Genomic DNA, 26,628 nt, shown 5'->3' with positions numbered 1-26,628 from the left:
AAGGATGCTTTTGGAAAGACTTATGCCACACCTTTATGTGACATTAAAGATATTAAAGCACAGAGTTGATCTTTTCCTGTTAATATTATTCACAAGCCCATTTTTAAAGTAATGAAAATTATTGTTTTTCTTGGTATATATGTGGGTACATTTATTTTAACAGAAATAAAAAAAACCTGAAAGTAAGTTGCAGATCTTTTCAGCAGCTCATGTTAGGTCAAACTGCAAAAAGCAATTGAAAGTGATAGTTATAGACTCGGTTTCTCCACAATGGAGATAGCTCAGCATAAATACCTGCATCACGAACTCAGTGCTTTACAGTGACTGTCTTCACTGTCTGATAAAGACACTTGCTGCTGCTGCTGGTAGAGGGTATGTATTATCATCTCTGTGGCAAACAGAAATGAGACCACACAAGTAAAGCACATCAGTGTTTCCGTTTCTCTCCCACTCAGCCAGCCACAGCCTCTCATAATTGCAATCAATAACTCAAACAGTTTTCGTCCATGTTATCACTACTATCATCATCACCACCACGCCCATGGCGCTCCATCGTTTTATCTTCTATAAATCAAAGTTCATGAGACTTCACTCTATGGCAGTCACATCTAGCCACGGTGACCACAACGCAAATGCATGGATCGCTACTGGGCTTGCTGTTTTCTCTCCACTGCCTGAATCGTCTGAGCAAGGCAGCAACCTCTCCAGTAATTTACAGCAGAAGGGAAATTAAGGGGCAAGCTCTTATTAAACGACGAGTCATAATAATAATAATAATAATAATAATAATAATAACAATAACAATAATAATAAGCGTGAGGTTGTTGCAGCCCCCTAGTTTTAATTCTCCATGCCTGCGTAAAATTGATCCACTGCGTCCACGTGACATTCGCAATTATCAAAGACTACGAGATGGACTGGTAGATGAGACGCGCAGGGCTTTAATCTACCTGAATGCTGCAGGAGATCTCGGAGTCGTCCAGTAACCGGATCGTACAGAGTATCTCCTGGTCCAAGGAGCGGAGGCTGGGGCTGCGAAACCGGAGCATTTTCATCCTTCTGTCGGTTCTGTTTCAGCCCCTCATGTCGGAGGTTCCACAGACAAGACCAGACGCGCGCAGAGGCTCACGCACACGGATGACTCACGCACACGCACGCGTCCGCGTATACATTGCCGTTCAGTCGGGTCTTGTCACCCCTTGAGACGCCCTTGGAGATGAATAGGTGGATGGGGTGGTGGATGGTTAGATGGATGGATAAGAGAGCGGATGGATGCAGCAGAGAAGGATGAGAGGAGAGCTTTCATCCGTCTCCAGCCTGCCCACTGATGGATCTACAGGACGGAGGATGGTTTTCCCTCTACTCCTCCTCCTCCTCTCTCTCTCTCCCTCTGGCTCAACCCCACTTCACAAGTGTCTTGTGACCCTTCTCATTGCTCCTCATTGCAATTACGTCCAAATGACACGGGAGACCTGGCGAGTGTAGATTGCCCTGCCCTGTGGATACCCTTTGATTATAACTATTTAGCAATTATAACAAGTGTTATTATTTCAGAGGTTGCTGATGCTGCAAAAACGGCATCTTTACCTTCCATATGTATTTAAATGTTTGCGTTAGCGATAAATAATAAAACTCATATAACATATATGTATTGTTACTGATATTTCCTCATTGTAACGACACTCAAACTGAGATTAAATAATTAATTCCATCGGTAATGACGTCAGAGTCAATTTCGTTGTAACGCAACACCGCGGTCCCTTTAATTGTTAACGTAAGCGACGTGCTTTGTGCGTCATCACGTCCCTTAGCAAAACAGCCAGAGGCCATGGTCAAATCGTTCGTTCACGGGATGTTATCGCCTCTTTCCTGCGCCGGAGTCACATTTAGCAGGCAGGTCTCACATTTTTGTTACTGTTTGTTTCAGCTTTTCAGGAAGGCTTGATTTTTTTTTTTCGTGACGTAAAACCGAGGCTGGTTTTTCTTTAACGAACAGCAACTGTAAACGTGCTAAAGTCTGCCAGTAAAGATTGAATTGAATTGAATTTTAGTGGGAGGCTGCACTTCAGCTGGACTTCCGCGTTTAAGAACTGATCGCGTTTTATAGCTACGGAAGCTCCACCCGTTCATTATAACGGCGGCATCGGTTACAGTTTAAACGTCCAGTTAACTGGACAGAGCAAAAAAAAAAAAACAACAACCCAGCAGATTAGTCCTTAAGGAAACTATCATCAGCTGTAGAAAACATTTCTGCATCCACTCATCGGCCACTTTGTGAGGTATCACGTTGGACCACCTTCAAAACTACCTTAATTCTTCATGGTATGAATTCAACAAAGTGCTGGAAACATTCCTCAGATGTTTTTGCTCCACACTGACATGATAGCATCAGGTGCAGATCCCAAAGATGCTCTACTGGATTCAGATCTGGCGACTGTGAACTTATTGTCATGTTTAGGAAACCAGTGTGAGATGATTTGAGCTTTGTGGCTTGGCATCCTACTGGAAGCACCCATCAGATGATAGCAACACTGTCGTTATAAAGGGTTTAAATGATGGTCAATTCCGTTTTAAGGGGTCCAAAGTGTGCCAAAAAAACCATTCCCCACACCATTACACCACCAGCAACAGCCTGTACTGCTGTTGCAACGCAGGACTTGTTGTGAGCTTTGTAGTATGCATCAGAAGATGGTTAAACTGTGGTTATAAAGGGATGGACCAATGACTCCAGAAAACAGTCATTGGGATGGACGTGGTCACCAACAGTACTCTAGTAGGCTGTGGTGTTTACTTGAAGCTCAGTTGGTACCAAGGGGCCCAAAGTGTGCCAGTGAAATATCCCCCACACCATTTCCACTCCATCTCTAGCTAAAGCTCTGATATAAGACAGGATAGATCAAGAATTTCATGTTGTTTACACCCAGATTTCTGACTGTGTACCATCCCAAAGAACTGACGCTCATGAGATATTTTCTCTTTTTTAGACCAGTCTCTGTAAACCTTTGATTTACAGTGTGTGAGAAAATCCCAGCAGATCAGCAGTTTCTGAAAAACTCAGACACATTCAAAATCATTCAAATCACCTTCATCTCCCTTTGTGATGCTCCGTTTGAACTTCGGCAGGTTGACCACATCTGATGTACTTAGTTGCTGCCGTGTTATTGGCTGATTAGATATTTGTGTAAACAAGCAGTTGAACACGTGTGCCTAATAAAATGGCCAGTTAGTTCTCACGATTGTCATTATTAATTTGACTTAAGTAAAATGTTCAGTGGGTGCTTTTCACTTCTAATGATGTATTTTTACAATAATTTATTAATATTGATTTAAACTTTAAAGCTCTAAAATCTTACAATCAGATATATTTATTTCCTTTTTCTTGTTTAATCCTTTTCAGGAAAAACCTGCTTTAAATATAGTGCATGAAGAACCACAACCAGGATGATCTACATCATAATGGGAGTCTCGGGTTGTGGAAAGTATGTACACAGTATGTTCATGTATTTCATGCATAAGTTTTGTGAAACAAAAGTAAATGAGCTGTTTCTGTACCATTATAACCATCAGTATATAACGATACCCTGTTTAATAGAGATTATATTGACAGACAATGGCAATTTTATTTATATTACACATTTTATTACATGTAAACTCAATGTGGTTAACACACCAAATAAAGACATAAAAACAATGTCTTAAGACAGTGAAAACAGCACAAAAAAGAAGTAGAAAATTCTCACAGCTAAAAGAGAAGGTCCAAAAAAGTGAATATTTTCAAAATTAGTTAATAATATCATATTTTTATGATATTAAAGGATGCTGACAGTTGTTTTATTGCAACATTTCTCAAACGTTGCTAAACCAGTTTTGTCCTTGATACTCTTTATTTATTTATTTTAAATATAGAAGCACCTTTGGGATCTTCCTATCTGAAAAGGTAAGTAGCCTCAACTCTAACCAACAACCTCCCTACACACACACACACACACACACACACACACACACACACACACACACACACACACACACACACACCTCCCTCTTGGTTCCTTGTGTGCCTAATACTCTTCTGTCCATGTGTGTTTACCCATCAGCTGGGTTGGCCCCTGTACGAAGGGGATGACTTCCACCCACGGGAGAACATCGAGAAGATGTCTCGCGGTGAAGCGCTTACAGATCAGGTCAGCCCAGGTGTGTAGTGTGTGTGTGTTTGAGTGTGTGTGTGCATTCTGTCTGCTTCACTTACATGTCAATCATTTATGGCGTTCAGTCTCTCTTCTGTCAGGACTAAATAACTCTGTTTGACTTGCAGAAATGCACAAAATCCACAAGTAGCCGGAGGGAGCTTCAGTCGTGCAGACAGTGAAAGCAGCAGGGAGCGATGCTGAACTTTTCATAACAACCGTCAGTCCTGAAATTCAGTTCAGTCATTTATTATCTGTTTGTTCAGGGCTCATCTCCTCCCCGTCCATGCTGACTTTTTAAATAAAGGGAGCCCTCCAAACAATTGTCTGGCTTCCTGCCAAAGTCGAGTATACAGGCTTACAGGCAGAGGAGCCCCCGCCAGCATTTGGCAGCAGTTCACCGGTAGCGGTGTTTGGTGGCAGATGATAACCTCCCACTCAGAGGTCTGCTTTGAACAGCGAGGAGAATTACCCAGGGACGTGCTCCGTCCAACCCTTTGGCATATTTTAAAATTGTCAACAGTTGGCAGTTTGAGAATAAATGATGTGCGAGGAGTGGAGCAGAAATGTAAATACAGGATTACTGTCAGGCTCTGGCAAAATGTGTCTTTCATGCTACCATTAGAGTTGGCAGGTTGAGGTTGGCGTGACCAAACAGGACATGAGCGCGCTCAGAAACCTGCATGCAAGGGAGTGAGTCAGATCTGTGCAGCCTCTGTGTTCCTGAGGAGCTTGCATAGGTTGAACCATATGTTTGATTGTCAAAAGTGAGAGAAGTACCTTCTCTGGGTTTAATCTGCTGAAAACTGTTACCCAGAAGTTATTGTAATAGTCATTAAATCACATCTTCATTGACGGATACCAAAGTGTTCTAACTTGTAAATGAGAGTACAGGGAAGGTCATCAAATGTCTTTTTGAAGGAAACAGACAAGATTTCAAGTCTTTTCCAGCATAATTCAAAGATTCTCAGTGGGCTTTAAAGGTGGACCCTGTGGTGTCCAGTCACAGAGTTAAAAAGATGTCTGACGCTTCCATAGTCACTTTCATCATTTGAGCCCGATGAATCCTGGCATTGTCATCTTGGAATATGCCCCTGCCAATAGGGATGAAAATATTAATTAATGGAAAAACCTGATCGTTAAGTAGGTTCAGGTAGTCAGCTGACCTCATTTTTGGGCACATAATGTTGCTGAACCTTAGACCTGACCAGGTGTAGCAACCCCACTTCATAACAGGCTCGTGTGGTAGGGAGTGGGGTTAATGACTGCAGCACTTCATCCTCTTCTCTTCTTACCCTTTACCGTTTTCTTTCCACTCATTACAGAGTAGATCTGGACTCCTCAGACCACATGACCTTTTTGTTTTGCCTCCAGGAATATCAGAGCTCTTTTTTCCCCAATTAGCATCGCTGATATGGGGTTTTCTTAAGGCCACGAGTATTTTACAATTTGCTTGATACAAGTCAATAATTTGACCCTTTTTTTCCACAATGTCTTTCAAAATGTTTCTTTAACAAATGAGGAGCTGCTCACGTCGTTAGTTTGTGTTAAATCATTTGTTGCCAGCCGAAACACGATATTCACCGCAGTAATTACCCAGCGGGAGGCTCTTAGTTATTTGTGTAGTTAAATCCATGTGGTGACTTTTCTTTTAGCCATATATATATATATACACACCAGCTGGAAAACTATTTAAAGGAGTTAAATACACAATCTTAAACTAAGCTGTGCACAACAAAAATCAGTTTTTGTGTTTAGTGTTTGCATTTCTTTGTCTCTGCAGGACAGATTGCCGTGGCTTCTCAAACTACACGAAGTCATTCAGAGGTGAGCGCTAACCAATCTCTACAAATACATAAGTTCTATCATTTCAAAGGACACAACATTGGCTTTTTTTTTAACCCATCAGCCTTTTAAAGGTTGATGTGGGGGGTGTTGTCATCACATCAAAGGTTACAAAAGGGAGGGCGAGGCGGCAGGATTTTGACCTCGACCTCACAGTCAAGGTCAGAGGTCAAGTTTTCTAAAAATCTTGTGACTGAGGGGGTAAAACTGATGGCCACCAGTGTTTTGTGGCAATTTACCCTAATATCTGCTGTAAGCCAACTGCACACACACACGTTTCATGAAAACAGGTATTTTTTATGACATAAAGGAGAAGATGATGGGTTTAGAGGTAGAGCTGAAGAGCAGAGGAGCGAGGTGAGAATGTGCAGGCATGAAATTGTCGAGAGAGAAAAAATGTCAACGATGGTCGTGAAAATTGAGATGAAAACCAGAGAGCCAGGAAAAACAGTTTGGGGAGTAAAGACAGATTAAGTGAGGAAAAGAGGTGAGGGAGAAGCAAAAAGTGTGTCGTCTTTTTCTAAAAACGTCAGCGGCAACATCAAAGAGTCCTTCTGCTTAACTCTTCCACACTCAGATGCACTTATTTTTCTCCATCCGCTCGTCCTTGCGTCAATCTTTTTCTCTTTAGTTGTTGAGACTAAAGTTTACTTTAAGCTTATTTTTTTCAGTCTGAACTTCAGTAGTTATTCATTCCTGCCCTCAGCAACTTTGTACATATGTTCATGTCTTCCTGTCACAGAGAGAGGAGTTCAGGCTCTGATGCTCTCCTGGTGTGCTCTGCACTGAAGCACCAGTACAGACGGATCCTCCTCCATGGCTCCAAAGCCCTCACTTCCCCTTCGGAGACAGACCAAGAAATCTTCCCTCCGGCTTCTCCTGATGTCTTTTTTCTTTTCCTTCGTGGTGACTATGAATTCATTTACCAGAGGATGGTGGCCCGGAGGGGTCACTATATGAAAGCCGACATGCTGCGTTCCCAGTTTGATACTTTAGAGGCTCCGTCTGATGAGGAGAACGTGTTGACACTGGACATCCAGAGGGGCATCGATGATATGGCTGTGGAGGTTGAAAGGCACTTAATCGACCACAGGTCAGGGCTACCAACATAGCCCTGTCCACCACAACAGACCACATGGGATCCTTAGCAGCTGTAACATTGATATTCCAGCAAATATTCAGGATCCTGCAGGATTACATTTGAATGACTTTGGTGATTCCCTGTGTGGCTCTCCACAGCAACCAGGAAGTCACAGTTTCCACTTATTTGAAAACTTTCAGCATCTACTCGATGGACTGGCACACGAGCTTGACAGTGGACATCAGATGTTTGTTTGTTTTTCCCCTCTTTCCCTTGAATATCTTGAAAACAGTTGAGCAGTAGATGAATCCACATGTTCGATTATTATATTGTCACAGATGCACTTCCTGATGTTCCCCTCCTAGTTACCCAGGCTTGGACAAAGACTGGAAAGTTGTGACTCCACGAGGCTGGTGTGGTGTCTCCTTCTGGGGTCCCTGTGGGCATCTTTAGCATGTAAGGTGAATAAGTTAAATACAACATGGAGCCCATTTTTATATAAACTTAAATCTATATAATTTTACAGAAATATAACATCTCTGTAAATTTTGTAATAGATTTTAAGGCCTCGGGAGTAATAAAAAGTATGATTAATGCCTTTATTTGGACAAAATTAATATTTTTAGATACTTGAAAACTAAATACCTACAAAGCTGTGATAGAAATGCTTAACATGTCAACATGACAGACTAAGATGATGAACATCAGTGTAATCACACTGTCATGTGACATTTTAGCACCTCGCTCGAAGCAGCAGTTTGCCTAAGTAGAACAACACAGAGTGTGTGGCCTTTACTGTTGTTCTAGTCCCTTTTGAATACCTAATTAATGTCTGGTTTGTAGTGAGGATGAGAAATAAATCACTGTTTCAGTGTTGATGTAAAACCACAGAGTGTGGCAGGCTTGACGAGCTCATTAGTTATTTAGTGAAGAGTGGAATACACAGTATCTGTGATTTTCGAGAGTTCTAGCTGGTTGCAAACATTTAAAACATTTAAATATTTAGGTGCCATTCTAATAAATGCATTGTGTGTATGTGTGTAAGCTTTGAAACTGAACTGGTTTGTGCGTATTTAAGGATGGTATCTTTTAAGAATATGCCATGGTGAAGATAAAAGGTTTTTACAGCCTGCTGTGATTTCTGCCTGTGGGGGTGTGTCCTGCCTTAGGTACCGCCCTTCTGTACTGCTAAGACCAGAGTGCTTAATTAAGGCCAGATAGATTTGTGTGGAGTGGAAGATGGTGCTAATTGTTTTTTGTTAAGTGACCAGCTTTTAGGTTTTTCTGTGTTTCTCTTCTTTTCATAGTGATAACATGTGACGAATCTCCTTTAGTTGAATCCTTTAACTAAAAAAAACAAACACACACGTATTTCATTACTAATTTTGCCTTCTTTTTCAATCTGGACATTTTTTGTTACTTCTCCACATACCCTGGACTTCTGGACGTTTCGAGTGTTTGATCATAAATGATGTGATGCTGATCTTTTTAATAGTTGGAATAAACACATGGAAGCTCTTTATTTGTCCTGATGATTGTCCTCAACAAACCCAAAGATAGTCAGGTCACATAAGCATCTTTGTTTGTTTTAGAGCCCTAGAAAACTCTGCACAGTGTCTTCTCTGCTAAGACTGTTTCTTTATCATTTTCAGGATAACAAGTTTCTTCTGAGATTGAAATCTTCACACCGACAAAGTCGAATCATTAAAGAGATTTAACCTGAACACTTCACTGCTCCCCTCTGTGAGGTTCAGACCAAACACTCAGACACACTCTCTCACACCTGCACTTGTGGAGCTGTTTTAGTGTTGTGACTCATCTACAAACCTCAACCCGAATATTTTTGGAGCTTCTAATCCAGAAACCCCACCTCCCGGCTACTCTCATATCTCACACATTCAGCCGCACACACACTTTGCTGGAGATTAACCCCCCCCAGTCTGGCGGCAACAGACAAACACATGCAGGTTGTCAAGCAGAGCGCATCCATCTGATGACAGAGTACGTGTCCCGTGTGTCAGGTAGCTGTAAGCCCCCAAAAGGCAGGAATGGAAAGCAGAGGAACGCTCTCGGTTTAAGAACATCTTTTAATGTTGTTCAGTGCACGGGTCTGTACAGTTTCAGTAAGTGGAATAACACATTTGACCCAGTTTGTATATCTTGCAGAGGTGAGCATGCAGATGTGGATTTCTGGCTTACATTTTAATACTGTAGGCAATAACATGAGAATAACAATGAGTTAACTTCGACCTACTTTGCTACATCTCAGATTCAAATTGATTTTCATACAAGCCATACTAAAAGACTCTAAATGCCACCTAGTGTTTCTAGTGGGGTAGTGCAAGTTTAGATATTAGAAAGAAAAGCTTTGAGGAGTGTCATTTCTACAATTTTGTGGATTAAATACTTAATCATACTTATTCTTAATACATTATTACCCAAAAAGAACAATTTGTAGCCACAGAAAATCCTGCTAAACTAATGCTGCTGTTTGACCCTACTGCAGATTACTGCAGAACATTATATTTGAACACAGAGGCGTGGAGGAAACGCACCTTATACAAAGCCTCATAAATTCAGCAACAAATAGCACGTATTTACATAAATGAGAAACAACAGAATTGAATTCAAAGTAAATAACAGCATTTAATAGTTCTGTTTACAACAGAGCCACGAGTCGTCTAAAGGATGTTGCTCAGTCTGTTGTTTGCTCGTGAAATCCACAAGGAGATAAATGAGCCTGCTCCTTATGGTGCAAAAATACTGCAGCATAGAACTCAAGCTTAAGGGAGAGCATCACATCAGGCATTTCATGGCTGATGTGTTTTTCTCTTGGCTGTGCAAACCTCACTTTCTGTACCCGTCTAACCTCAAGATAAACACTGACCTCCAAGCAGGTTTGGACTTTGCATGAAGTCATCTTCTTTCTTTGAACGTCTTTTGAAACTGAGTCTACGTTCGAAGACAAACTTTGTAATTATTTACGGTCTTTAGAGCCTGTGGTGCAGAAGCCGCAGTAGCAGCTAGACAGAGTGGGAACATCACGTAACATATTGCACTCCTGGCTCAGTCTGTTGGCTGAGAATGAGAGTGCAAATTTTCTGCGTGCATCCAGGACATCTGACTGTCTCAGGGTGCTAAAAGCTTTCATTAGACTGTCCAGGTGGCAACATGAAGAGGCCTGAGCTTTAAAGTGTGGCAGCAGAGAGATTAAATAACTTCCCCTAGGGATCAATAAAGTATTCCGATTCTGATAATAATAACAATATAATGTGAATATTTCTGCAAACTTGCATTGTTTTATGTCTACAGTCTATAACAACCCTGGTTCCAAAAAAGTTGGGCTGTTGTGTAAAATGTAGATAACAACAGAATGCAATAATATGCAAATCTCATAAACGCACACTATTTCTGGAAAAATATGAGCTCATTTTGAATTTGATGGCAGCAACACATCTTAAAAGAGTTGGGACGGGGCAACGGAAGACCAGAAAAGTACATTTTAGTAAAGAAAAACAAAACATTGAATGCCCATTTTACACCTGATTTTGTTCATCTGCAACAGGTCAGTAACGTGATGGAGTATAAAAAGAGCATCTTCGAGAGGCAGAGTTTGTCAGAAGTAAAAGTGGCCTGTGATTCACCAAAAAAGTGAGTTTACGATTTGTGGAATAATTCTGATACTTTCCCACAATGCAGAAAATGTGAAGATTTTGAATATTTTGTCATAATATTATCAAAAAAAAATTCTAATAAATCTGGACTGCATTAAAAACAGACATGATTCTGTGTTGGAAATCCCTGCATGTGATCAGGAACACTTCCAGTAATTATTGTCTGTGAACACAGTTCACCATGCAGGTTAAATGCAACAAAGAAGCCGCATGTAAACAGTGATCCAGATCCATGCCATTTTCTCAAAGCTCGTTTAAAATGGACAACGTGGAAATTTTTTCTGTGGTCACAAAAACTTTATTTTGAAATTCTGGAAAATACGGACGCTGAAAACTGTCTAAAACTATCTGGCTTGTTATCGCCGTTCAGTTCAATAATGACTGATGATACTTGAGTGCATCAGTGTGTAGGAATTGGAAGTTTGCAAATCTAAAAATTCACCATCAACACTGAAAGGTATGTAGAGGTTCTAGAGACGCGTATGCTCCATCCAGATGACAGCTTTTCTATTTCAGCAACACAGTGCTAATGCAGACTGTATCTATTACAACAGCACGACTCAGTAGAAGAGTCTGGGTACTGAACTGGCCTGCCTTTCAGATGTTTCACCAACTGGAAAGATTTGGAGGATTGTGAAAAATACAACAAAGAAACACAACATTTCTCTCCCAGAAGTCCAGCAGCTGGTTTCCTCGGTTCCCAGATTTTTACAGACTGATTAAAGAAGAGGGGGATGTTACGCAGTGGTAAACATGGCCCTGACCCAACTTTTTTGGGAAGGATGATACCATCAAATATGAAATGAACTTATTTTTTTTTTCATTTTTTAAAATTAATATATGGGTTTAATAGATTTGCAAATCATTGTATTCTGGTGTTATTTACATTTTACATTGTGTCTCAACTTTTGGGGAATTTTGAGTCTACACAGACCATGACTGGTGCATATAAGACAGTGAAAGGCATTGTGTTCTCTTGTTTCTAATATTAACCCACACACTCACACTTCAAGGACAATAAGGATGTAAAAATCCTCCTCCTGTTGTCTCACTTCTCAGTCAGTTTTACATGTACCTGTATACCTCAATATCATAAATGCATACAGCGCTCACCATCCCCAGACCTTTAATTTGTTTGACTGAAGTTTAAAGTGTAAGTGTAGGACAACAAACAGAGTTTAACATTATGTGTGTGATATAAGTTAGTTTTTGAAAGTGCATCAAGTAAGTATGGCTTTTTATTCTCTTATGTTTTTATCTTTTGCAGTGTATATGTGCACGGATGAATACGTGTCAGAGACTGAGCAGGTGTTGTATAGCAGTGGTGAGATCTCCTCCTGTGCTGATGAGGGCCTGAAGGTTCGCCTTCCTGTCTCTGAAGCCCATTGAGCTCAGCTGCTCCAGCTCCTCCTTGAACTCTCTCTCTCTGTGATGGACCTGACACAACATGACACGAGTTATTTAAAGTCTTACTTATTAAAATAATGTGTGAAAGAATTCAAAATGAGATCATAATTAGCGATTTAATTGTGAATCCTTTTAAACAAATTGGAAAAAATTAATAAACCTTCCCAGATTTAGTGATTTTGTTAACCCAGACACCCAGTTTTGTTTCTGGGTATTTAGGTATGAGTCTCCCTTCAGGTGCAAAAACATCTGGATATGAATCAGAAGAAAGTCCAGGCGATGTGGGAAACAAAGGTAAATGTTTTGGGGAGGAAAAGGAGAGGAGGCGGCATGAAAAAAAGTTTTTATGAATAATTGAACTCAAAGAGATGGCCAAGTCGCTGCTGCGGGGGATAAAAAAGGAGCACTGCAATAAAATCGAAAGCAAAAAAGAGAAATAAGTCAATAAGTTTGTCAGAACCACACTCCCTCACACACTGGAGTAAGCAGCAAAAAGCTCTGTGGCAATAACCACCAGAGCTGAATGCTGGCAGCACTCAGCCGAATTTAGTGGTTCTGCAGGAAAAAAGCGTCAGTATCTAAGAAAGGGAAAGATTAATGCCACCTTCCTTCCCACCAGAAAACAGCGACTCTACCAGGGGCTGTAACCCACTAAGTAAATGTTGGATCCACAAGTAGAAGCACTGACTCTGAAACTTTAACGATTAACTAGAATTTGAGTCACTGAGGCCCAGCTGGACCTGCTTCAGTAGGTTAAAATGTATAATAGTTTAAACCAACTGAACAAATTAGACATCATTTGGCTCCATGAGATGTAGTGTGGTACTCTTAATTTATCCACATTCATACCAGCAGCTGTTAATGCAAGCTGATATCAAGCAGTCAGTCATTCTTTATACTGCGTAGTTTTTTAAAAGTACTGAATCACTAAATATCAAAGGCGTGTATCATTTGCCTGCCTAAGGGAAATTCTCATTTACTGTCAAAATGCTATTTACTACTGATATTTTAAATTGAGACTCAACGTTGGAGACAGACAAAAAGTTTATAAGGTAGTACCTCGTTATTAGTGTTAGCCAGGGCCTGTAGCATCTGCTGTACAAACTGCTGCTGCTGCTGCTCTGTCGCTGAAGCAGCCTGTTGGCCGCTTCCTGATTGGCTGTTCGGAATGGAGTCAGATGGATGCTCAGAAGCGGCACCGATACCTGTTCCAGTGTTTCCGAGAGCATTCCTGCATGACGGGCAAGACTGGCGATAAGGTTTCTCTGTCTTTGAAACACAGTTCTTCCACCACAATAGATCTCCTTAGGTTGTTTTTACTCACGCAGGTATGAGAGCTGGAGCCTCTGCAGCCAGAGTATGCAAGCCCTGTTGGATCTGCAACAGAGCCTCCATGGCTCTGGGGTTCAACATGGCCGAGAGCAGCTCTGGAGCCTGCATCTGCACATTATTGATAATGGCAAAGTTATTAATCATACCCACTGAGCAACAGAGTCAGAGTAGAATCGTTTTCCTGCATTGCTAAAGATGATCATATCTACATGGATTTTATGAAAAACCATGGCATCTGTCCAGGAACAAGAAAATTATTAGTGTTCCTAATGTATTGCAGACATCTAATCCAGCTGAAAGACAGCAGGTTAACAGTTAGAGGAATAAGCAGACCTGCTGCAGAAAGACAGGGATCTCCTTTCTCATTTGCTGCTGCAGCTGAGGATTTCCCGCCAACAAAGGGTGGCTCAGAAGCATCTGCAACAATACAAAAATGAAAGCAGGATGAACTATATAAGACATCTCTGCTGTTTAGGAAGAAGGAAATGTTGTCCTGCAGTTGCCTAGTGAAAATACTGCACATTTAAGAATTAAAGTGTCCATGCATCACCTGTGCAGCCAGGTCAGGGTTCTGGCTAAGGCAGTTTAAAAGACTGCTGACGTATGGCTCAGACAGCAGGCTCTCCAGTAGACCTGGACTGGCAGTGATCTCTTCTAGCAGTGACTGCATGCCTGAAGCAGGAAGCCATTAATAGAATATTTTAAAAAGCAGTTCAATTATATCTTTAAAATATTTAACACATTTAAAAATATATAACCTAAGAATGCCTCAAGCATAAAGCTCATGCCTGCTGTGATGCTGCTTCGAGAGTTTGAACCAGCTCTGGATGTGGCAGTCAGTTCACTGAGAGGATCTGTCGAGTGACCAGAGAACGTCTGATTGGATTCACCCTCCAGTATGTGGTGATTTCTGGGTGATGTAGTCACCGATGCAGATGCTCCTGCCTTCTGGTAAAAGGCAAAGCAGATATTAAAAAGAAAACAGGTTAAGCATACAAGATAAGTTTAACCTGACCTATAATAATCATCATTTTCAAAGTCATACCTGTAATTTTGCTTCTGGGTCAGAATTGTCAGTAATGACTTCAGGATTTTCCTGCTCTGACTGCAAATTTTCTAAAGCTTTGTCCTCATTGTTCATCATTTCTTCTATCATGTCAGGGTTCTTGATGACCTCCAGCAACTGGAAAGAGAGAGAGATAAGTGCAAAAACATACTCAAAATATCGGAGGGAGAAATCAGGCAAGGAGGAAGCAACTGTACTCATACTGCAGTGAAATTAGAAAGGTTAAAATAACAACATTTTTACAAGTGTCTACTCTATTGTTAGTACAGATGTTACAATGCTCTGACATCCACTGTACCCACCTGTGTTATGACATCTTTGTCGTTAAGCATATCTTCCACTTCTGGGTTTGTTTGCAGGAGCTGCTGAATTTGGGGATTAGACAGAATGAGCTTTCTGATAAGTTGAGGGCTAGAGGTGGAGAGGGTGCTCTGCACAAAGGGGCTGCCCAGGAGACGGTGCATCATTTCTGGGTCAGCCAGCAATCTGTTCTCCATCTGGCGCTGGAGCTCCGGGAAGAAGCTAGTCCCGCTGTCTTCAAGGACAAGGCTGTCCAGACCTTCTACTACAGAAACAAGGTGGAATCAACAGAATGACAGATTATAAGTTCACTGAGGAGCTGAGTACAGAGCAGCAGCTGAAGCTCAAACAGAGAAGTCTGGAGAAATGAGAACCACAAACTAGATTTATGAAAATAGTTAAAGGCGAGAAGAGTTCCCGTGTTCTGCACATCTTACCCAGGCAGAGAGGAGAAGTAGGGGAAGGTGTGATGTTATCCGGTTCAGGGTGGAGGTCTGGGTCAGTGGGAGGTGGAGCAGATGAATGCTGAGGCCTAAGACAGATACCCAGTTGTTGTTTTTTTACATAAGTTTGGTATAAATAGATTGTATATCAAAGGAACCTGAAGGCAGAAGTTACTTATTACTTAAAATTACTTCTACAATTTTAATTTTAAAGAGCAGATAGAGTGTGCAGATCTCTGACTGAGAATCTTTGCAGACATAATATTTTGTTTAATACTTCATGTGATGGTGGGGTGATCAGATTCTATCAAATTAAATGTGGAGCAAAATGTACGTTGATGTGGGACAAAGTGGGAGACACTACCAGTGCTTTATATATACGACCTAAAATGTGACTTATATGTAATGTTCTCCCTGTACTCTAAAATCTCACCTTCCACAAGCTTCCAAAGTAATAAGTAGTTTGCTTGGCTTTTTCATAGATTTATTTGATTTGCTTTGGGAAGACACTCATTAAATTCTGACAAATTTAATATTTTATTTGCTCTATTTTAATATTTTATTTTACTGGGTTTTATTGTAGTTTTTCATGAGGCTATATATTTTTATATATTTATATTATATATTATTTCTATATTCCCTGCTCTCTGCACAGACATTTTATAAAAGCCAAATAGAAAAGTGAAAGTTCTGTATTGTTGCGCTTTGAAAACTAGAGCCAATAAAAATGTGGAATATTCTCTGAATATGAACAATAAACAGCAAAGAATAAAAATGCTGTGTAGTCCCAATGTGGTACATGTGGTATCCAATGTAAGGCAGTGTTTTTAATATTTACTATGATTTAAAAGCAAATAATAAATATAGCTACAGCTAATGAATCTGCAGTTGCCTTTTATTAGTGCCAGATTTGTCTGCAATATTTTCTTAAGAGGTCACTAAAGTTCTTTGCAGCTGACTCTGTTGCATAAGTAAGGCGCAAAACACAGGAGGAACAATATTTAACACAAGCGCACACAATGATTTACTGACATATGTGACATGTAATTTAAAAAAGAAAGTAAAATCTGTCTTATTTTTTTTTCTTGATATTGAAATGAACTGACTACACTGTGTTTAGAAAACAGCACAATTTTTTGTAAATTCCCAATAAACTCACCACGCCTATGAGCACTATTTGGGTGATTGGACTCACATACAATTTTGCCCCTTTTAGTAAATCTGGACCTATATCTTTATTTTCTTTATCTTTATTAATACCAAATGTTGGTTTATTACTAGCGACGGCATGAACCCATGCCATAAACAGAGCAGGTTGTTCATACCTTTGGATCATGCTGAGGCGTACCGACCCATTCAGTCCTTTAAGGTGACTCAAGGGTTCAGAGTCTTTGAGGACTCGACTGGAGTGGATCAGAACCAGCTCCTCTGCTGAGGCTCCCAGGTGCTCTGACAGACCCCATTTAAACTGCACACACAGAAACACACAACCCCCATTGTTATTTAATGGTGTATTTAATGGTGATAACCCCCATTGTACCAGCTCAAAGATCAGCAGCAAAGACACCAGGGGCATATCCAGACAGGGGCCTCGGGTGGCACCAGCCAATATAACTTCCATCCTGGGGTCTCTCCACCAAAACCGTTAGATGAGGGCAGTGAAAGAAACAGTAATTCAATGTAGCAGAGTATGACTATTCAAGACTTTAATTAAGTACAGTTCCAGTGTACTTCTACTTTAAGTGATTCATGTTATGCTGTTTTCTACTTAAATTTACTATCTTTTGGAAGCAAATACTGTACTCTGCACTTCACACCATTTATTTTAGGAATTCAGTGAATTATTATTTTGAAGATTTTAAAATAGGAATCTACATAGTTATGGAATGCCAGGACTGCCAGAATTAATTAATTAAATACACCATTAAATAATTAATTCAATGTGTCAATAATTAATTAATTAAATATGTCATAAATATGTATTTAATTAATTATTGACACATTAAATAAATTATTTAATGGTGTATTTAATTAATTAATTCTGGCAGTCCTGGCATTCCATACATGGGACATTATACGGTTTGACTATAAATAAAGTGTACATGTAATATAATCATCTCCGGCGGAAAGATTTAAGTGATATACACATTAACAAACCAGTAACTACAATCCAATATATGATTTTGAATTGTGTGACAACAGTAAACCCACTGAATACACCCATATACTTATAATAACATACAATCAGTGGCCACTTCATTAGGTACAACTATTCAGCTGCTAGTTAAACACAAATATCTAATCAGCCAGTCACAAACATTTAGAGTAGAAAACATGATTAAAATGACCTGCTGAAGTTCAAACATGCTGCTGATGTTGAGAGCATCAGAATAGGAAAGAAAGGTGATCTGGCGATGGTTGTTTGAGAAAGACATGGTGATCTGAGCACTTTACAAACTGCTGATTTCCTATGATTTTAGCACATAATTGTCTCTAGGGTTTACAGAAAATGATCTGAAAAAGAGAAAATATCCAAGGAGTGGTCATTATCTGGGTGACAATGTCTTTTTGATGTCAGACGTCAGAGGAGCATGGCCAGACTTCTTCAAGCTGAAAGGAACGCAACAACTCAAATAACCCCTCTTTACAACTATGCATGCAGAAGACCGTCTCTGAACACACAACACGTCACACTTTGAACAAGATGGGCTACAGCAGCAGGAGACCACAGCAGGTTTCAGTCCTGTCAGTTAAGAATGGGAAACTAAAAGTATGATTCAGCAAAACTGGACAGTATGAGATTGGTAAAACATTGCCTGGTCTGAAGAGTCTCAGTTTCTGCTGTGAAATTCAAATGGTACACAGTCAGAATTTGGGGTAAAGAACAGGAAATTATTGATTCATCCTGTCTTGTATCGGAGGTTTCGCCAGTGGTGGTGTAGTAATGGTTTGGAGGATATTTCACTGGCACACTTTGGGTACCTTAGTACAACTGAGCTTCACGTAAACACCACAGCCTACCTGAGTACAGTTGGTGGTCACTGTGACCCAAGGCGACCCTTTATCCATCTTCTGATGGCTGTTTACAGCACAATAAGGAGCCATGCCACAAAACTCAAATCCTCTTACACTGGTGTCCTGAACATGACAATGAGTTCACTGTACTCAAATGACTTCCACAGTCACCAGACCTCAATCTAGTGGAGCACCTTTGGGATGTCAAACATGGATGTAAATGATAAATGGACTGGTTCCTGTGTACAACATGCCTCATTCGTCCATTCATACAGCAGCACTGTACTTCATTGGTTTCTATCAAACATACGCACACACATTTACACTCTGATAGATGCATCAGAAACCAACTTGGGGTTAGTATCTCCAGGATATTTAGCACGCAGATATAAAGGGACTGAACCGACCTTCTGATTAGTAGATGGCGTGCTCTAGCTCCTGAGCTACAGCCACCCCCTGTGATGTACAACAACAACTGTGTGATGCTCTCATGTCATGTGAAGATGCTGATAACTGCTTCCAGCACCTTGTTGAATCTATACCACGAACTTAAAGGGCGTCCAGATGTAACTAATGAAGTGGCCTTTGAATTATATTTTGTTACTGGATTCAGGGCCACTCTTTAGCTAGTCCTCAACTTCGTGCTAAATACTTAAAAATATATATATTTTTTGCCTCTTTTCACACAGTTATTCCATTCAAAACAATCTTCAAACGTGCAGAGTCACTTTTCACATAATAAATCTGTATTAGCCCTCTGGGCTGCACATGAGTCCAATTCCAATTTCTATACCACATTAGTACCTTTAGTGATCCGCCCCCTTAGTCCTTTAGCCACGTAAATTAACAAAAACATTAATTTCAGTCTATTATGGCATGAAAATAAAAGTCTCAGTGACGTTGTCAGCCTGTTATTACAAGGCTCTGAGGCCAGCTGGCTGATTGTGCTTCCCTGACCTGTCTGACGGTGCAGTCTCCTCTAACGATGAAGTCTCTGCTCTCCGTGACACTTGTGACGGTAACGTGGATCCTTTCAGCCCTGCGGCGGTGTCTCGGTGTTGTAGTTTCGTCTTTCACTGCTGCCGACATCACTTGTCCGGCCCGCGGGGCTTTAAACACGGTGCAGAGCAGGAGCGCACCGTCCCGACGCGGGCTGCGTGTCTGTCCCGATGACTCGGCAATAAGTTGTGCGGATGTGTGCCAGCTGAGGCCACACCGGTCACTGAGGTGGACACGCAAAGCCCACACCTAGCTGCTACTATGCACAGATCTGATGCCCCTGCTGCCTGTTATAACAGTTTTTGAGTGCACTTCGACTAACAAAAATAAAATACTTAATAATAAGCCAGTTATGTAACCAGACTTAACTTAAAGATATAGTGCACCATAAAAATCAGACAGCAGTTCAAATCCTAGATGCTCTCAGTTCACTTTTAAACTCTCATTCCAGCAACAATAATGAATCATTATAATTTTAACAGCCTCCAAAGGTGACGCACAGGTGATAAGTGGTAGTTGATGACAATAGTCTAAAAAATTTTTAAATCCTTCTTCCTTTTGAGATTTGACCCAAGCAGATTTAAAGTATTTTATTTTCATCTGGCTCATGTTAACATCTAATGACTCAAATGCAATTTTTTTTGGCTTGTTTGAGGCACTTTTACACTTTTTTTAAATTCCTCCCAGGCTCTTCGATGCTTTCACACACAAAAAGTAAAACCACATTTTCACTGAAAAAGTAATTTATTTACTTAACAGTGGGAAAATAAAGAAACAAAACAACTTTGCATTACACACCTGTCATTTTGGCAACAAAACCTTTAAAGATCAGGCACAGAGCCTTCAACAGTACAGGAGATCCAGAGGCACTCTAAGGCCTGAAGAGGGCAGCACGATGTGCCAAGCAGCTACTTTAACACAAGCTTAGAACGTTTGTCGATATTTCAGAAAGTCTATTGTAAATCTTATTTAATTGTGTAACATATCGTGCCAAATCTAGCTTTTTCTGTTAGTGTGTGTGTGTGTGTGTGTGTGTGTGTGTGTGTGTGTGTGTGTGTGTGTGTGTGTGTGTGTGTTTAGGGAGGGCATGCAAAACAGCCTGACCAGGAGTCTAAGATTTAACAACAACAACAACAAAAAAAAAAACCCTGATTTTGATCAATAGTGGGAATATTCTTCAGGGGTTTTTTCATTTGTTTATTTCATTTTGTTTTCAGGCATTTTCCTTCTGAAAGCTTCATAGATCTGCCTCTGAGCCTTTCTTCCCTTTCTTGTTTCCCTGTGAAACAGAAAATTGCAGAAAGGACACAATTATTTATGGATATCAGATCTGTTTGTGTGCTTTTATTAATTCAAGTCAAAAGATGGATGTAGAAACAGAACATAAATGAGGCAAACACAGTCTTTATCAACTGGGGAAAAAAGAAAAAAAAAGAAACCATATTAACTTAAAAATAAAGAAAAAGTGTTCAAATGCTCTGACCTGAATCTAAGCTCACCGCTCCCCTGACTGGGCCGAGTAAACTCTTTATGTTTCTGTCCTTTGGCTTACTTACGCTGACACTTTCTGACTTTACCTGCCTTACAGGCTGAAGTTTTTCTGTTAGGTTTCCACAGTTTCTACAGAAATCCACGAAAGCAATGAGGTGCATGCATGATCATAAACTAGTATGCAGTCAGTTCAGCGTAAATGAAGATGGAGACAACACTTTAACACCAGTTCTTCTCTCCTACAATGAAGATACCACACAGAAGAGTATTTGTACTCTCACCTGGTGCTTTGGTTGTTCTGACTGCAGTCCTTTTACTTTAGATCTCTCTTGTTCGAGGGCAGCGTGCAATAATGTTACCTAATTAAAATGAAAAACACAGATTTACAAATTTAGAATCCCCCCCAACACTCTCTCACACACACACACACACGTGGTTACACAGTTACAGACCTGTGAAGACAGCTCTTCTTTAATATGCAGTAGCTCCTCTACCTGTAGAAGAATTTCTGCTTTGTCTTTCACTGAAAAAGAGAGAGAACAGAAACATCACACACGATATCTTCATCAGGAAAGGAAAGGAAAGTCAAAACAATCACTTTTTGGACAATGATTCTCCCCCACAGTGGGTTTTAAATCAAGACAATTGAGATGTGACTCAATCGCAGACAAACACATTACATTCGTTGTTTAGCAATTGCAGACAACAACATACATATTCCTCTATATTCAGTCAATCCTACCTTTGTTTGCAGGTCACCCTTACTTACAATGACTTCTCTTTGGATCTCTTATTAGGAGTTGGAGGGAAAAGTTAAGAAATGCAAGTTCACTTAGAACAGCAGCTTTCATCTACTTCATTTGTCATGAAATAAGACGGCCTTAGCCGTCTATGAAAATGCTAGTCAGTCAATTCTGCCATTACTTTTGAACCACTGAAAATGGAGGACTGTGCATAAATATATCTATAATTCAGAATCATTTAATGCAGAAGTCTGCACCTCACCCACATCTCGATTGTTTGATTTAAAATCCAGAAGTGTTGTCTTGTTGTACAGAAGAAAAAATTACAACAACAACAAAAAAGTGTCATTGTTCAAATACTTTTGGACCAAACTGTATCTACTGTGTTATCAAACTCACTCTCTCCCTGCTGCAGCATCTTCAGCAGCTGAGCATTTCTTGCTTTCACCTCTTTGTATTTTACCTGCAGAGACAAAAAGAAAGATTCTTTTTGTAGCACTGGACACAACAGTGACGCAATAAGTGTTGGCTGCAGGTGTGGTCACCTTTCCTTTTTTCTGTCACAGTGTTACAGTGGGGAACGCTCATATTAATCATGCATATAGTTTCAACGACGAGTGAAGTAAGCCAAAAGCTTCAGACTGATCAACATGCTCACGTTCTGACATTTTCTTTCAACTCTTGTCTCTGTATGGTGTTACTGAGAGTGGATTCACTAACGTGGTTATCTCAGACTCACAGCTTTGGCTCTGTGCTGTTTAAAGGGCAGCAAATCAGCGGAAAGTGGCTCGCAGGGAGAGGAACTAAAACTGCTTGTTTCACACAGTCAAAGAGGGCTGAACAAAGGCAAGAATGAGAAAAATTGTATTTTTGAATTATGAATCATCCAAAGCTACTCTAGTAGAGCCCAGTGATAAAAATATGAAGTTGAAAATTAAATATGTAGACTTTTTTTTTTTTACTTTACAGAAGAAGTCCACACTAACTAACAGTGCCATAGCAGCCCACAGCCTACGTGAGTTGAGTAAGAACATCTTAATGATGATGACAAACCAACACTAAACCCAACCTGTTTGGCTTTAAACATGGCAGAGATTTTTCTGATTAACTTCACTGTTTCTACAGCTGTGAAAATCAAATTTCCTTTTTGTGACTCATCATACAGGAAAAGAAAAAGAAAATCACTGTCCTTCTGAAACTGAAAGATGAATAGATCAGATAACTGTTTATGGCTGCTGACCTCCCACTGTGAAATGTTTTTTTTCAGCTTATCAATTTCCTGATCTTTCTTCTCCAGCTCATACTTCAGCTGCTCCGCTCTGGGGTCCTAACAGGAAGAAAAACATGAAATAAAATCAGCAAGTAAAGAAAAAGAAACTTCACTTTGGTAATGGTGCATGTATGCAGTTTCACAAACAGCTTTTCAGATGTACCTTGAGGCAGTTAATCACTAACCAAAACTCAAAGGAAAAGCTAACTTTGTTCACTTTCATACCCGAGTTAATGAGAGAGCTACGTGAGTATTTTGTGGTACTTGTGTCCACTCACTGGTTCGTGTTCTGTTGACGTGCTGACTTCTTGTCCCTGGCTGTTCGTATACTGCTCGCGTCTTTTCTCCCGTTGGATTATCCGACTGACATCATCTTCCAACTTATTAAAAAAACGTTCGTCCTGCCCGACTCCCAGTGCTAAATTAGCCGTTCTGGAGTCCTGGAAGGTAATTTGGTTGATGTTTTACACATTTTTTTAGGTTACAAACAAAATATTAAAAAATTTATTTTATCTTTAATTCGTCCCTCACTTGTTCATTCACATTTCTGTGCAATCTATAAAATATAAAGTAAACACAGAGTGGAACCTGCTCACCTCTTTCTCTTGTTTTCTACTTAAATTTTCTGCAAAGAGAAAACACAATGCAATAACTAGTTACAAGAAAATAACAATATATGCAATGTAGTAAATCATATATATGAGGTCCATGTATAAGACTTTAAAGTAATCTGTAAGCTGGTCTCACCTGCACTGCTTTCAGCCTGGAAGTCTTGCAGAGAAACCGTCTTTTTGTCTTTTGCCTGCTGATTCTTCTTTTTGTCCTTCTTGCCTCCACCTTCTTTTCCTGACCGTGACTTTGGCGAGGACGTGTTTGTGTTGCTCTGATGAATGATAACAGATGCTTTGACTTCAGTTGGCTCAAGTTCTTGCTTTGCATACCAGAAATAAATTCTGTTTTGTTTTTAACCCACAGAAACTCCAGCAGAGTCATTTAAAACAAGATCCTTTAATCACCAACATGAAGAAGGAATAAGGTAATATGCTGACTTATAATTTAAGTGAACATGTCACAGGTGTGTCAGAGGGATGTGCGACTTACGTAAAAGTGAACATACAGCTCTGACATCTGTGCCCCCAAATGTGGCTTTCAAAATGAGAATATTAGTGTTTTTCTGCAGCGTACCTGCTTCTGTTGTTCATACTCCAGTTTACTTAAAATCAAGGCCTTTTCCAAGTCTGCCTCATATAGTTCTGTGGTTATCTAAAAGAAAAGGAAGAACATTGAATTTTAGGGACTTTTCGTGTTGTGTGTAAGGTCGGGTGTGGCCTGTGCTGCTCTATGAGGGACAGTCATACAAGTTTTACTATCTCACTCATCTGTAATGTGAGTAGCTGTCATTTCTAAACCTGCTCGTCTCTCTGCTTCCACTGCTGCCAACCCTCCGACGGTGTATCCTGGTCCACCGACGTAGGATTGAGAAGTTCACCGGCTATTCCTGACAGCGTCATACAGGGAGAAGGGGCAGAAGATTTCTGAGGAATCTTTTTGAAGGCCAGATTACGCAACTAATAGAAAGAAAGATAAAACAACATGATGTCATCATTATTGACATAAACACAAATTCTATTGTTAGCTGTAGAAACCATCAACTTGTCTATGTGCGCGCAGCAACAACAAAAAACGGTCTGTTTTCTCAGGATGTATGCTGCCTGTGGTTTGTGTCTGTGGAGTGGAGGAGGATTTGTTAATGTGTTTAAGTGGGTGTTGGGCCTGAACACATTCCTTTTAATTGTGCTGCAACACTGTTATTCTCAGAGCTGAACATTTTCATTTTCCCCATTTTGTTTTTTAATGAACCGGTCAATAAAATATATATATATATTTTTTAATATTTACAGAGTCCAAGGAGACAGTCTTCAAATCTTCACATTACAGATTCTGAGGCAAGATCACGTTTAACTCCCTGCTTATGTAAGTCTAATTTCTGTCTAACTACAGTCACATAAGCCTGTCAAATGCAAGAACAAAAAAAAAAGAAAACTTACACTTTGAACTGATTAACTGTGCTGAAACCAATTTTTTATTATTTAGTATTTTTTCCTGGGATTGGACCAATTCCATATAAGAATTTAGCCTGCAAAATCCACTGGATGCTGTCTACTCCTATGTTATTTGATTTATTAAAGATGAAAGCTATCACACTGGCAGCTTTGAATAAAAATCTGGCCAGATATCAGTATCACCAAGAAGGCAGAAAGCATATCTGCATGCTCATTTATGAGGACTTGGTATGTAGGCTTCTGCAATGTAATAGCTTTAGATAAGTTCAGCGCTGATAACCAGAGACTAGTTTCACAACCATCACCAAATGATGTTAAAAATCATAGGGGTTTGTCTGAATGTTGAGGTTTTCTCTGTAATATTGCACTTTACAATATAAAATTTTAATGACCTCAACGAAATACAACTTACATACTTATCATCTGAACAGCATTTGTTTCACTTCTTTAGTAGCGAGCACACCAAAAGCAAACCACAACCTGTTTACCTCTCCCTGCCCTCTGCAGTTTCGCTTCAGGAGAAGTGTCACTGCAAAATAACACGTATGTAAGAGGCAGAGAGCTGCAGGCTGTTCATCTCACTCATTCACCTCATTTGCCTCACTCTGCTGCTGCTCTTTCTTCTTCTTCTTCTTGTCTTTCTTCTTGTCATTGCCCTGAGCAGCTTTCCCTCCGGCTGCACCTGCTTTTCCTTGTCGGGGCTTCCCAGAGGAGTCCCGTCCAGTTTTAGTGGTAGCCTTCCCCGACTCGGAGGTGTCCGAATCCGAATCTGAATCTATCTGTAGCAGGGCAAAGCGGGATGCTGTGGTGGGGACTGTGATCATTGCAGACGATGCCATCGTGAGAAGGCAAACTGAACGATGAAAGCAGATAAATGTACAACAATTTATTCAGAATAACTTGGAGCAGATCATAAAATGACGAGTTAGCGCATATTCACAACCTGTTTGTTTGTTGTTGGGTTTTTTTTTTTAGTACCACAGTATTTCAGCCAACACCTCCATACAAAGCTACACACGGAGTCAGCACTGTGATCTTATGACAACAGACAGTAGTACAGATAAATGTAAACCATTTAAAGAGCTCCGTTACAAACAGTCAGTGGACACAGCTAGATTAGCATCGCATAGCAGCAGCGTAACAGCTAAGGCTTAGCCAGTGTTGTTAGCTCCTAAACAAGTGCAAAAGTGCCGCTCCATGTCAGTTAAAACCACACGCGTGGACTCACGTTGATCTCCTTTTTTCAATGCGCTCACTGACTTGTGTTAAAGAAGGATTACTCACATGAAAACTGTCTGAGGATACTTTCACCTGTTCGCAAAGGGGCTGAGGGTTATCGTTGGTTTGCTACCAGCGATTGTCTCAAAAGAGTACAGAAGCCCGGCGGTGTCAAAAAGGAAAAAGGCTGGGATTCCCTTATCCTCTGCGCTGCGGATGCAGAAAAAGAAGTGTTTACGATATGTGCAGATATATCGGTTATTGTGTGCAGCATGTGCGCAGTTTGTTGACCGAATCGCTTTTTAAGGCCAACTGCACAATACTAAGCGACTATCGCACAATAACTAGCTAGTTTAGCCTGTTGTCATGGTTACACCTTAGTTGTCGGATGTCCAATCACGACCTGCCGTGTTCGTCATATTACAACAACTATCATATCACCATGACAACCGAACGGAAATACGCATTGGCGTAAAACAAATTGAAATATAAGACAA

At 40.3% G+C, this 26,628-nt stretch overlaps 4 protein-coding genes across 13 annotated transcripts in view; 1 reads left to right on the top strand and 3 right to left on the bottom strand.

Moving 5' to 3' along the window:
* The window catches only part of frmd3 (FERM domain containing 3), a 60,805-nt gene extending 59,319 nt beyond the window's left edge, over window positions 1–1,486 (bottom strand). For all 6 annotated transcript variants that reach the window (XM_040031673.1, XM_040031675.1, XM_040031676.1 and 3 more), the window contains exon 1: window positions 951–1,486. In XM_040031673.1, coding sequence (XP_039887607.1) covers window positions 951–1,055 — 105 coding nt within the window. In that variant the 5' untranslated portion in view covers window positions 1,056–1,486. The remainder of the gene's footprint in view (window positions 1–950) is intronic.
* A 291-nt stretch (window positions 1,487–1,777) lies between these two features.
* On the top strand, window positions 1,778–8,628 carry LOC120733460 (probable gluconokinase). Of its 3 annotated transcripts, none has more exons than XM_040031688.1 (6): window positions 1,778–1,893; window positions 3,398–3,479; window positions 3,907–3,937; window positions 4,095–4,181; window positions 5,968–6,011; window positions 6,772–8,628. In XM_040031688.1, exons 2-6 carry the CDS (start codon window positions 3,442–3,444, stop codon window positions 7,139–7,141), a joined length of 570 nt encoding a protein of 189 aa, XP_039887622.1. In that variant the 5' UTR covers window positions 1,778–1,893; window positions 3,398–3,441; the 3' UTR covers window positions 7,142–8,628. The 3 variants fall into 3 exon arrangements, with proteins under 3 accessions (XP_039887622.1, XP_039887623.1, XP_039887624.1); XM_040031689.1 differs by having other exon boundaries at window positions 1,891–2,322; XM_040031690.1 differs by lacking the exon at window positions 1,778–1,893 and having other exon boundaries at window positions 4,095–4,191.
* A 554-nt stretch (window positions 8,629–9,182) lies between these two features.
* LOC120733454 (ubiquilin-1-like) lies at window positions 9,183–19,953 on the bottom strand. 2 transcript variants are annotated; one of them, XM_040031679.1, is made up of 11 exons: window positions 19,305–19,953; window positions 16,658–16,800; window positions 15,327–15,421; window positions 14,892–15,154; window positions 14,569–14,706; window positions 14,312–14,471; window positions 14,074–14,195; window positions 13,857–13,940; window positions 13,516–13,631; window positions 13,251–13,422; window positions 9,183–12,221 (listed from the first exon to the last, which is right to left on the bottom strand). In XM_040031679.1, the coding sequence occupies exons 1-11, from the start codon at window positions 19,434–19,436 to the stop codon at window positions 12,078–12,080; spliced, it is 1,569 nt and encodes a 522-aa protein (XP_039887613.1). In that variant the 5' UTR covers window positions 19,437–19,953; the 3' UTR covers window positions 9,183–12,077. The 2 variants fall into 2 exon arrangements, with proteins under 2 accessions (XP_039887613.1, XP_039887614.1); XM_040031680.1 differs by having other exon boundaries at window positions 14,312–14,468.
* Window positions 19,954–20,071: 118 nt separating this feature from the next.
* Window positions 20,072–26,495, bottom strand: gkap1 (G kinase anchoring protein 1). 2 transcript variants are annotated; one of them, XR_005695828.1, is made up of 13 exons: window positions 26,198–26,495; window positions 25,504–25,766; window positions 24,260–24,418; window positions 24,036–24,113; window positions 23,598–23,733; window positions 23,447–23,475; window positions 23,129–23,290; window positions 22,821–22,907; window positions 21,980–22,043; window positions 21,290–21,360; window positions 21,119–21,196; window positions 20,830–20,966; window positions 20,072–20,625 (listed from the first exon to the last, which is right to left on the bottom strand). XR_005695828.1 is itself a non-coding variant. In XM_040031683.1 (12 exons), exons 2-12 carry the CDS (start codon window positions 25,750–25,752, stop codon window positions 20,584–20,586), a joined length of 1,155 nt encoding a protein of 384 aa, XP_039887617.1. In that variant the 5' UTR covers window positions 25,753–25,766; window positions 26,198–26,493; the 3' UTR covers window positions 20,072–20,583. The 2 variants fall into 2 exon arrangements, 1 of the variants encoding a protein (XP_039887617.1); XM_040031683.1 differs by lacking the exon at window positions 20,830–20,966 and having other exon boundaries at window positions 26,198–26,493.
* Window positions 26,496–26,628: the final 133 nt, after the last annotated feature.

This window comes from Simochromis diagramma, unplaced genomic scaffold, assembly GCF_900408965.1.
Source record: "Simochromis diagramma unplaced genomic scaffold, fSimDia1.1 OVJJ01000284.1, whole genome shotgun sequence".
In the NCBI taxonomy this organism is placed as follows: Eukaryota; Metazoa; Chordata; class Actinopteri; order Cichliformes; family Cichlidae; genus Simochromis; species Simochromis diagramma.
This window is presented reverse-complemented; position numbering and strand designations above follow the sequence as displayed.

Bases quoted from the DNA above. Each gene is read 5' to 3' on its own strand.
- LOC120733460 (XM_040031688.1), top strand. From the start codon at position 3,442: ATGATCTACATCATAATGGGAGTCTCGGGTTGTGGAAA. The intron at 3,480-3,906 runs GTATGTACACAG...TTTTAAATATAG, and splicing joins GGAGTCTCGGGTTGTGGAAA to AAGCACCTTTGGGATCTTCC. The intron at 3,938-4,094 runs GTAAGTAGCCTC...TTTACCCATCAG, and splicing joins GGATCTTCCTATCTGAAAAG to CTGGGTTGGCCCCTGTACGA.
- LOC120733454 (XM_040031679.1), bottom strand. From the start codon at position 19,436: ATGTCGGCAGCAGTGAAAGACGAAACTACAACACCGAGACACCGCCGC. The intron at 16,801-19,304 runs GTCAGGGAAGCA...CTGTGTGTGCAG, and splicing joins GAGACTGCACCGTCAGACAG to TTTAAATGGGGTCTGTCAGA. The intron at 15,422-16,657 runs GTATGAACAACC...TATCTGTCTTAG, and splicing joins CGCCTCAGCATGATCCAAAG to GCCTCAGCATTCATCTGCTC.
- gkap1 (XM_040031683.1), bottom strand. From the start codon at position 25,752: ATGGCATCGTCTGCAATGATCACAGTCCCCACCACAGCATCCCGCTTT. The intron at 23,734-24,035 runs GTACGCTGCAGA...ATCATTCATCAG, and splicing joins AGTATGAACAACAGAAGCAG to AGCAACACAAACACGTCCTC. The intron at 22,908-23,128 runs GTGAGTGGACAC...TCTTCCTGTTAG, and splicing joins CGTCAACAGAACACGAACCA to GACCCCAGAGCGGAGCAGCT.